The sequence below is a fragment of the Peromyscus eremicus genome, chromosome 17 (assembly GCF_949786415.1).
Source record: "Peromyscus eremicus chromosome 17, PerEre_H2_v1, whole genome shotgun sequence".
NCBI classification, from domain to species: Eukaryota; Metazoa; Chordata; class Mammalia; order Rodentia; family Cricetidae; genus Peromyscus; species Peromyscus eremicus.
The window spans coordinates 13,881,359-13,893,255 of NC_081433.1; the positions used below are offsets into that span (position 1 = coordinate 13,881,359).

The 11,897-nt window shown below is 40.9% G+C and overlaps 1 protein-coding gene across 1 annotated transcript; it reads right to left on the reverse strand.

Annotated features, from left to right (window-relative positions):
* Window positions 1-1,203: 1,203 nt before the first annotated feature.
* LOC131894045 (sperm-associated antigen 11A-like) lies at window positions 1,204-2,856 on the reverse strand. The gene is made up of 2 exons (XM_059244184.1): window positions 2,693-2,856; window positions 1,204-1,447 (listed from the first exon to the last, which is right to left on the reverse strand). The coding sequence occupies exons 1-2, from the start codon at window positions 2,745-2,747 to the stop codon at window positions 1,290-1,292; spliced, it is 213 nt and encodes a 70-aa protein (XP_059100167.1). The 5' UTR covers window positions 2,748-2,856; the 3' UTR covers window positions 1,204-1,289.
* Between the last annotated feature and the right edge of the window lie 9,041 nt (window positions 2,857-11,897).

Here is an 11,897-nt window from a genome sequence, read left to right on the forward strand (position 1 = left end):
ATGTTCTTTAAAAATAGCAGAGTGGGCTCAGAGGGGTGGTTCAGCTCATAAAACCACTGGTCCTGCAAGTCTGGCCGCCTGAGTTCCACCCCCAGAACCCACAGAGGAAGGAGAGAACTCATTCCCAAAAGCGATCTTCTTACCTCCAGATGAGCACATGGCATGAGAAGGTGTGCCTGTGCGTATACACACACACACAAACACTCCCACCACAAAAACACACTGTACACACACAAACACCCCCCCCACAAAAACACACTGTACACACACAAACATACCATACACATAGACACACACACAATACACACAAAGACAGCATACACATACATACACATATATAACCCCCCCACACAAACACAACATAGATACACACATACACACACACACACACATACAAACATTACCCACATAAAAATGCATTGTGCACACACAAACACACCGTACACATACACACATAGAAACACACTGTAGACACACATAAACACACCACACACACAAACACATTGTATACACACAAACATAAAAACACACACACATACAAGACAAATACCCCGCCCAACAAACACACATACACCATATACACAATAATACAAATAAACATTTAAAGACAAAAGTAACAGAATGAACACTCTTACAGGCACATCAAGAATCCTGTTTATGAATTTCTGATGGGAGGGCAATTTGATTGGCCTTGAGAATTTTTTTTTTTTTTCATTTTCCTTAAATCCCAGGAATGGCCATGCTTAAACCTTGTTACATTCCCCATAAAGGTGGCAAGGTCACAGTATTCAATTGAGATAACTAAAGAGTAAATGCTGAAAGGCAACAAAATTACAACCTGAGGAGCCTCTGGAACTGCAGCAGGAGCCCTAGTGGCCTGGGCAAGAAGGAGGCAGTTAGCACTGGCCTTGATATTACAGGCGCCACGGAGGACATCAGGCGGGTTAATCAGCCACTCCTGTCCCCTTGGAAACAGTGTTTGGGTCTGAGCCTGTTTCTGCTCTATGCTATCCCTGAGTATGCAGGAGACACCACCTGTAACAAAGAAAAGACGAAGGAGAAGAATGAACTGAATGCATGGAACTCCTCCAAGTCCTTTAAAAACAAATGGTGAATTAACACTTTTTCAATAAAATCCTTTCATCAAACCTTCGCCTTGGGACTAGATTCATTTCAACAAGTGTTTATTGAGCATGCGCCATCAGATGCATAGCCTCAAAGCCTTTGGGGTGTTTCTGGGTCTTCACCTTCCAGGAGCTTGCTCCCCAGATCCTAGCTCTTCCATGCTGTTATCTATCTCCGTTGTTAAGGGAAATGGGGATGCAGCATCGGTTCCAGGGGTCAGAGCAGATGTCCCCCTTTTTCTCAGCAAAATGGCACCTAAAAAGTCTGCAGTGGCCTTTTTGCATGAGGCAGATAGTATTTCTGATTCCAGGTGGTATGTCCCCTGTGGATCCAATAACAGAGAGTTAGATAGCAACTCCAGTCCACAGCCCAGTGCTAAGAGTTCACTCTATTCTTACAAAACAAAGTCCCAGTTTCAGTGACTTTTGACTCCCTAGCTTGTAAGAACAATAATTTCTATCTCATGGTGTTCCCAGGATGGCATGACAGGCTGTATGGGAAATCACTTGGCCCATTACAGTTCCTGAGAAACTTCTATTACATCAGCGTTCTTCAGCAGCCTGGAGGCAGAGGTACATTGGCAGGGGTGGCATTTTAGAAAACAGAACAGAGTAACAGGAAGCAGACTCAGGCTGTAGAAAAAATGAGAAGTATGTCTGCCTTTCAGCTTATGGCTGGACTGTCACTCATATTACTACAATATAAAGAAGTGAAATAAAAACATGACCTGTATGTGGCCTTCTAGGTAAAAGATAACCAACTAGAGTCCCTGTAAAGAACGCATTGTGGGAAAGAGATGATTTTAAAAAAGAGACCTTTTAAAGAATGCTACACATCAGGAGTTTAAAAGCAACAGTAACGCAACATAGGTTTTATGTGTTTTTAGAAAAATAGTCCCTTGCAATAGCCAAACTTCAACCGGGATGACATTGTGACCATCAAGTCTACCCCAGTTTGGAAAGGACATGAAGATGTGGGTGTAGTCCACCTTGACTAACAACACAAGAACCACCAATCAAAAGGCTTTGGGATCTGGACTCCAGGTTTTTCTTCAAGTAACTCATTTTCTCTCATTTGAAAACTCATTTAAATGGATACATCTATTTTCTCATGGATAGAGTAGGTTATATACAAAAGCTAGGGGAATGCCATAGATGAGAATACCTTCCCTGTTCACTGTGTGGTAGGAATCTAACACTTTCTCTGGATCCCTGTCCACAGGCTCTGGACTGCCTTAGAAAATCTCTAGTTCCCTTCTAGCTCTGATACATGTACGACTGTACTTGTGTTCGAACAGACTATCTCAGATTACAATTAGACCTTTCTATTTTCTGGGAAAAAGAAATAGGTTTCTGTGTCTTGTGCTGTAAACCTTACAATTCTCAAAGCAAGCACAAAACAAAAATAAAACCTCCAAACCTCTTCATTATGAAAGTGGTCCAGCCCTGAGCCCCAGGGTGGTCCACCATCTGTGTCCACTGTCTATACTCAGACACACCTCCATAAGCATATCCACAAGCATAAATGGGAGTCCTGCCTTCTTCAGGGGTACCCAGAAGACATTTACCTGAGTTTTCTTGGACCACCCAGAAGAAAACAGCAAAGAGTAACAAGATCTTCATGTTTTATGGCTCCCTTGGTCCACTCTGCTCTTCCGAGGAAGGAAAGCAGGTGTGACTAATGATTGAGCAAAGCCAGGTGGTGAAGGAGAAAAATGGGACCTTTATAGTCTTGGAGAATGCTCCTTGGGAATGAGTTAATTTATCTGGTCTACTGAGTTACACTGTGGGCAGAAGATACTGGGTAACCTTTCCTTTTTTGCCTAAAAATAGATAGGCATTATGACATTCCCTAGAGGCAGAGATTGGCCAGTTTAGCATGGGAAACTTGAAGAAGAAAGATAGTCATAATTGAGGACTGGCTAGGACTTGCTTCACACCAAGCACAGTGGTAGGATGGTAGGTGACAGTGATTTAATTGTGTAAAGATGTGTCCTGGGCCTTCAGAGGATTCATTTGAAGGCAGGATGCATCTCAGTTGAGAACATCACAAAGAGTCTGACCAGAGCCACTCCCACATATCTGCTCAATAGAAACAAGGCTCTATGTGTACCCAAGAGGGTATAAAAGAACATTCAGTGTAGTATGACTCATCACGATCCATAGAAGAAATTTAAGTGGCAGATTACAACGTGATGAAACAATTAGTCATTTCCCACCCAGAAATGAACATAGAAGAACACAATGACAACGCAACAATATAGGGATGCAAACTTTAAAAAGCCAGATATAACACATCAAATTCACCAATTTGCAAAAATCCAACTATCAGAAGCTAGAATATTGTCCACATTGAAAGAGAAAGGCATATTTCATATATGTCAAGGTTCTCCCCACTTAAAGTGGTCTGGTGGAGAGGTCAGGGGGCCTTCTGGAATGATGTAGAGCTATACTGACATGTAACTGGAGGGAGAATTATAGGGCCTTGTAGGCACAGACTAGAGACCCCAGCTGGAATTTGGAGACAGAAAGCAATCTTTAAAGAGTGTGTCCCTAAAGTAGAATCCAGGGCAGACTCTTCATGAAGGTTTATTGAGCAGATGACCTTGAAACACAGTCAATGCAGCTACTCCTCTTGTCCCTATTTTAATCTCTGGTCAATTGGATTTACTTCTCTTAAAATTCTAATTAAAAACTCAAAAGCCTTTGTGCTTGAATGCACAACAGCTGTGGTTACCCCTACAAGACTGGCCTGGCCAACATCCTGCCATGGAGTAGGGGAGGGACTCAAACCCTAGCCCCTATCTGAGGATTTATATGCAATTAATGGTTGCTGGGAGAGGGGGAGACACTGATCCAGCAGTGTAGACACAGCTAAGGTCTCCCTGCTCCTATAAAGACCCCTTCATCGATGTCCCTGAAAGCAACCCTGATAGAACTCATAGGTCAATTACAAAAGACTTGACAGTGGACAGTTAGGAAGCAGACTAAGTTGTGTGGAAGTGAGGAGGGGATGCAAGAGAGCAATGGGTGTGAACATGACCAAAATGTGGAGTATACACGCATAATGTCGTGATGAAACTCATTCCATGTAATTAATGTGTATCAATTTCAAACCAAAGAGTTTAAAAAAAAAGCAAGTTATTTCTCCTCAGTGCTTCCATGGCAATTCTAATAGTTTCTCATTAACCCTTCCAGGAGCTTGCAGTTCGTGTGTGTGTGTGTGTGTGTGTGTGTGTGTGTGTGTGTGTGTGTGTGTCTATACCTCCTTGCTGTAAAGCAGCAGACTTCACACATTATTCTGGACTTGACTTCGCTTGTTTGGCAGGGATGAAAGTTGTTTGGGAACACGGAAGGCCTTCTTGTTTTTGTAACAGTTTCACAATGTTCTTGTCAGCTGACCTCCACTTCACTTAACCAGTCTATAACACGCATATTTGACCTCCAGCCTGAGCAAAAATGGATTTAGAAAAAGAAGAGTCAAACACAATGCCCAGACCAACTGTGTGACTGAACAGCAAGTTCCCTCTAAAGAGAGGATGGCCAAGTGTCCATCTGACATTTCCAGCTCTATAGCAATGATCAAAGTCTGTGGACTCTGGCAAAGTCTGTGGTCTCTGAGTCACAGGTCTTTCTGTCCTTTGTAAAAGTACAGGGAGTCATTGAGTAGGATCATAACAAATTGTGTGAAATTTTTCAAATAATTAGTAAAAACCAAAAATGTGAAAAATAAAGTAAGTATTGATGAAAATAAAAATTTAGGGTAAATGGTACCCTGAAATTGATTCTGTGTCAGCAATCCATTAATCATAAAATAAATTAAAATAAAATAGATAATTACCTTAAATAACTTATGAATTAATGATTTAAAACATATATGAAACGTGTGCATCTGTGAAGACAAAACTCAGTAAATAATCGATGTTAAAACCTGAAGCTCTTTCTCTTGGAACTTCGGTCTGAGGATATCTCTGAAATACCTCCTTCTGTTAAAAGGCACAAGCAGTTACATGTTACTTTTACTGGCCAATTTTGTGTGTCAACTTGACATAAACTAGGGTCATCAGAGAGGAAGGGGCCTCAGTTGAAGAAATGCCTCCATGAGATCCAGCTGTAAGGTATTTTCTCAGTAAGTGATCAGTGGGCAAGAGCCCAGCCCATGGTAGGTGGTGCCATCTCTGGACTGGTGGTCCTGGTTCTATAAAAAAGCAGGCTGAGCAAGCCGGTAAGCAGCACCCCTCCCTAGCCTCTGCATCAGTCCTGTTTCCAGGATCCTGCCCTGTTTGAGTTCCTGTCCTGACTTCCTTCAGTGGTGAACAGCAATAGAAACCCTAGCAAAGACAGTTGCCTGTGACTCAGGATGTAGAACTCTCGGCTTCTCCTCAAGCACCATGTCTGCTTGCACGCCATGTTGCACCATGATAATGGACTAAACCTCTGAAACTGTAAGTGACCTCAATTAAATGTTTCCCTTTTAAGAGTTGCCATGATCATGGTGTCTCTTCACAGCAATAGAAACCCTAAGACACTGCTCTTGGAAATATTGGTTTCCACCCTATCACACCTTAGGCTCAAGGGTTCCTGCAAATGATTATAACATTGAATTCCTCACCACACATGGGCAAAATGCAGTTATCAAATACAAGCATTATTGTCAGATAAAAAATACCAGTATGTTAGGGCTGAGGATGTAACTTAGTTAATAAAGCATTGCCTCCCATTCAGGAAGTCCTGGGTTTCTTCCACAATGCTGCATTAACCAGGTGTAGTTGGTACAAGCCTGTGATCCCAACACTTTGGAGATAAAGTTCGGAGGATCATCAGGGTCATCCATGGCCACGTAAGGAGTTTGAGGGCAGCCTTGGATTCTTGTGACCCTTTCTCAAAAGTAAATAAACAAATAAAAAGACTAGGAATACACAGAGAGAGAGAGATCATTTTTCAGGAGTCACTTGGTAGATGAAACAATAAATTCATGTTTTACACCTTACCTCTGGTCTTTATATCAGACCTTATTTGCAAAAGGCCTAGGGTGGAGCCTCTTTTCTAATAGCACAACCACTAATAAGATGATTATGAAATTATAGTTTAGAAATCTTCAGTACAGTTTGAAAACTTCATTAGTTGGGTTGAAAATCAGTTTGTTGGGTGAAGAAATAAATGAATAGCATCAATACTTATCCTACTTCCTTCTCCTCCAGTGCTGAATCTGTTTCCAGGTAGGAGATTGAGAAAGGGACTCGAAAGTAGGAATTACTAAGTAGTTCTGGAGAGTGAGGCATGCCATTCTAAAGGGGAGAAATGAGAAATCCTACCTCACTGGCTGGTCTCATAGTATCCCACCAGAGATGCAGGTTCATATATATAATAGCAAGGTTGAATGGAGCCAAATTCAGTTTGTTCCAACACACACATATCAGTCTGATGTGCACTGTCATCATCATAGAAAAGGACCAAGGAAGGAGAAAAGAGATAATACATTCAGGCCTATAAACATTGGAAGTAACATTTGTCTAGACATTAAAGAAAGTTTCAACATAATTCAGCAATAAAAACCAAGTAAGCCAATTTTTAAAGTGGCAAAATCTCTTGAACAGATATTTCCCCAAAGAATAAATAGAAATGGCCAACAAGCAAATGTAAAAATTTCAGAGTCATTGTTCATTAGCAAAACTTGAATTAAGATCACGGTGAGGAGCTGGGCGGTGGTGGTGCATGCTTTTAATCCCAGCACTTGGGAGACAGAGCCAGGCGAATTTCTGTGAGTTTGAGGCCAGCCTGGTCTACAGAGGGAGATCCAGGATAGGCACCAAAGTTACACAGAGAAACCCTATCTTGAAAAACCAAACAAACAAACAAACAAACCACAGTGGGGTATTATTTTATATCCACCAGGAGGCCATAATCACTTTACAATCTTTTTAATGCATTTATTTTTTTTTACAAATGTCTATATATATACTGTTTTATTTTTTATTTGGATTGTGATTACATTACCCCTTCTTATTCCTCACCCTCTGAACCCTTTCTTTTCATCTAGTCCTCCTCTACTGTCAAGACTCTTTTCATAATACCTTTTTCTAGAAAGGGAGGATTTGAAAATAGTAACTACTTAGGATAAAGATATCCCAGCACGCGGGAGGCAGAGCCAGGCGGATCTCTGTGACTTCGAGGCCAGCCTGGGCTACCAAGTGAGTTCCAGGAGAGGCACAAAACTACACAGAGAAACCCTGTCTCGAAAAAAAAAAGACAAACAAACAAAAAAAGAAATGGAAGTGCGCAAACCATTCAGAGTATAGCTACAAAATAATTAGGCAGTGGACAGACTGCATGGTGAGACCATCCCCTCCCCCCGCCCCCACCACCTAATGTTTAACAATCTGAATTCAATCATCTATCACTTCAGCACTTAGGAGGAAGTTCCCACACATTAAACAACCAAACAGTGACCTGGGCATGCATTTTATTTTAGGGGATTCTGTATCTGTGTGGTGAGAAGAGTAAGAATTACCTGAAGGCATTATAATATTCCTAACACCGTGTTTACAGTGCTACGTGCTTAGTAAGTGATTGACATCTTTTGGGAATGGCTTTCTGAACTGGAGCCCCATACCAACCCTGTGAAATAATATACAGTTGCTCTATAAAAAATGGGGGTGCTGGAGCTGTCACAGTGTGAAAAGTCTGCAGGAATCTGTGGCATAGGTCACTGGGTATCTCTGCAAAATTTTGGTTATGTTTTGCTGGAAGAATCCTGTGATTCTGCTGTTGCCGCCTCCCAAATGCACAATAGAGATTTTCCTTTCAATTACTTTAAATGCCTTCACTATATGAATAACTTGACAGAATTAGAAGTGGTCTGGGAACAGCATTCACCTGAGATGGAGGTGGTGCTGAAACCGAACTATACCACCCTCTAGCAAATGTGAGTAAAGTCATTTGTATGGTGTTATTTTATTTGTGCTGAAATGTGATTTTATTTGTATGTTAATAAATAAGGTTGCCTGGGGATCAGAGCTAAAAGCAAGCCATTTAACAGAAGTCCAGCGGTGGTGGCACACGCACTTAATCCGATCACGTGGCAGGCAGAGTCTCTTTGTGGTCAAGGACACAGCCAAGCGGTGACCCGAACATTTAATCCCAGTACCAACCATAGAGACCTGGAAGTCTGTATAGACCGGCAGTGATGAGGAAGTCATGTGGTTGGGTTTAGAGCCAATGAGAAGGTAGAACAGAAAGACAATAAAAAGACAGGACACAAAGGAGAAGGTCTCTCTCTCAGGGGAAGGACAGCAGCGAGTGGTAAGCTAAAGGCTATTCACTAGTGCTCTGATCTCTTGGGCTTTTAACTCTGTATTTGTCTCTGTGTTTCTTATTTAATAAGACTATTTAGAATTTCATCTACACATTTGCTTTTTCCCACTTATTTATATTGAGAGGTCTGGTCCATTCATTCTTCGTTGTGCATTTCACATCTAGAATGTTGCTTGGCATATCCTGGGAACCAGTAAACATCTGCCAAACGAGATGACCTATTTGCCAACAGACACCAAACTTAAATTCATAAACAAACTCTATAAAATAAGTGCATGGCGGTATTATTGGGGGAAATCAAACCTATTTTTAAGCCACTAGAGGAATTGGAAAACCAATTTATCCCCCCATATTAATAAGAATCAATCTCTGCTAATTAAAGACAAATGTTTAAAAGGACAAAGCATGGTGAGAGGCAACAGCCACAGGCTGAGGAGAGAGGGTTAGGAGAGCAGAGCAAAGCCTGGAGGAGAAGGTGCCACTTTGGAATTTGAATTGATGAGGTGAGGGCCAAGCCTGAGCTGGCATGCCAAGGGAAGAAAACAGAGACACACCTGAAGGAGTAATTAGAGCAGGTGAAACACAAAGATCAAAGAAGGTGTGTCCACCTAAAGGATGTGGTATTCCTTCCTGCAAGCCAGAAAACTTTCAAAGAAGAAATAGTGTCTCCATATATTACATAATATGTCAATATATAATAGATTATATTATAATAATTATCATATGTAATAGATAGATAGATAGATAGATAGATAGATAGATAGATAGATAGATAGATAGATAGTTGGAGTTACCCTACAGAGGGGATCATGCTCCTCCCAGAAGCCATAGGATACCAAATAATTTTTACTTTTAAAAATATTTCATTGTCTTCTGAAAAACAAAATATTGGGTGCTAAATTCATCCTCTAAATATATCCATATTAAAACCTATTTTCTTATATCTTTATTATTAGATTTACACATCATCCCGAGGACAAACATTACGTCTGTGGGGACTGGAAAGATGACTCAGTGTTGAAGAGCATGTGCTGCTCTTGCAGAAGACCCATGTTCTGTTCCCAGCACCCACATGGTGGCTTAAAACCCTCTGTAACTATGGTTTTAGGGAATCTGGCACCATCTTCTAGACTTCATGAGCACCAATCATATACATGGTATACTTACATTCATGCAGACAGAACACTAACAAATAATATAATTATGACTGTGTCCTTCAGTGTTAGTGCTATATCTACAGTGAAATAACCTATCCTTATTCAAAATGTGCTTCAAACTTATAATTAATCAGACCAAGTGATAAAAAACAGAGGAATACACCGGGCCCTTTTTGTCTTCATGTTGTGGGGAAAGGAATCTGGAGGCACATGGCGTTAGTTCTTAGTGAGCGTACACTGTGACACTTGCTTCCTCTGAGTTAACACTGTAGTCAGGTAAGGCAGACACTGACGTGACTCAGTCTTCCAAGAAGTGGCTGAACCCATATTTCCAGAGAATGAGGAAGAGTGTAGAGGGTGATAAGAGAGGCACACATGTCACAAGTCCCATAAACGTGGCTGATGACTTGGTCCCAAGGGCAAATCTGAACTCCTAGATGAGGGACCGACTGCTTTTGTCTCCTTCACTTACCTGTGAAATCTGCTGGCTATGGATGAAAGAGAAGCCAGCTTGATTTCAATATGTTGACCCTCTGCCTTCTCAGGTCATTGGATCTCTAGAAGAAGCACTAATGATTCAATCTCTTAATGTGTTATCTTACAATGAAACAGAAGTACTAGCTGGCCCACAGCAGATACCTCAGATAAGACCGTAACAGGGAATGACTAGAATTCTCTGTGCCTAGAGTTCTTAAAAGTTAGAGGATGATAGGGTTGGGGTCCAAGCAGGGAGTTCCCCCCAGAAAGTAAAAGAAAAAAGAGAAGAATTTTTATGGAATGTTTTCCTACTTCCTTCAAAGCTTAAATACAGTGTCCTGGTGTATCATCCTGTCACCCAACAAGCACTTAAACCCAACAGAGCCATGTCTGAGACCCCTCTAAAGAGATCTCTAGACATCAGGACTCTGTGCCTTGTTTCCATGCCTCCCTCATCTGCCTAGAAAAGCTGATATTATTTGGATTGATCCAAGAACTTATTCTGTTTCTTCAGGAAAGGAACAGAGCCTGTGTTCATGAACTCAGTCTCACAACAGTTGCCATCTTTACTCAAAAGATGTCTTGGGAGCCATGGTATCATTTCCTGTGACCTAAGTAGTGAAAACAAGACAAGCCAGAGGAGCCCAGACAACAGGGTTGTAGTGCCCACTGCACATACAGACAGGGAGAAAAGGTTAGGTGTGGTTGTCAGAGGTCATAGGAAGCCAAGTTGGGGACAGGATTGACTGAACTTGCCATCCCTCAGCTGCCAAACTGGGTTTGGGTGCGGAGGAAGAAACAGATTTCCCAATGATGGGAAAGCTCCAAGCAACGAACAAGCAGAGAGATCAAAGCCGTGGAAGGCTTCTATGGTTCAGTGGGAGGGAGGACATTGTGTGTGCCAGGTGATGTGGAAATGAGAAGGCCAGGCAGTCAGCTGTGCCTCCATTGGCTCTTTAGTGGCCTGAGATATTTCTGGCTAGAGTATCTTCCCACTAGTGTACAGTTGGTGTCCACGAAGCCCCTGTCATTGTTTGGGGTTCTGTAATAAATAGCTTCTGCAAAAAGAACATAAACAAGATGACTAATAGAGCCAATGGCTCAGAACTGACCACAAGAGACCATTATGTCCACTTCCTTGTCCAGAATCAGAAATGCAAAATTTACCTCAGAGGTAAATTATTTTTTCCTTGTGAATCCAGTGAGGCTCTACAATCTTCCTAGCTTGTAGTTTTATCATTTTAAAGTCTTTATTATTTAAAAATCTTTACAGCCTTTATCATTTTAATGTTTAGAAAGTTTTATGATTAATTCAGTACCATTCAAATATACTAAAGAATATGTGTCTTTAAAGTCTTATCATTTTAACATTTAGAAAGTTCTATTTTATGTTAAATTTATAATTCAGTACCATTTAAATATACTACAAAATAACTGTCTGTGCTCAGGATATGGCTTTATACATACATTCATGCACACCCTGAGGTATAGGTCTTTTGTTCCTTAGCATGTACTTTTCAAATTTAAGAATAATGCAATAATTTAATGGGGTACCTATAAAGATAAATTAAAACCACCAATGACATTTACATTGGACTTTGCATTGACTTAAAATAGTTCTAACAATGAATTTTGCACAAAATTATATGAACATTTGCTTCTATGAGGACAGAAAGCTATCTCTGAAGTTTCTTTTTAATCTTAAGCTTTTCTTTGGTTTCTCACTGCTTTTGTCTTTGTTGCTTCCAAGGGATTTGTAATATCCCTGTAAGTAGATATGCCATAGCTTGCTAAGATATTGCTCTGTTTTGAACACTACGATATT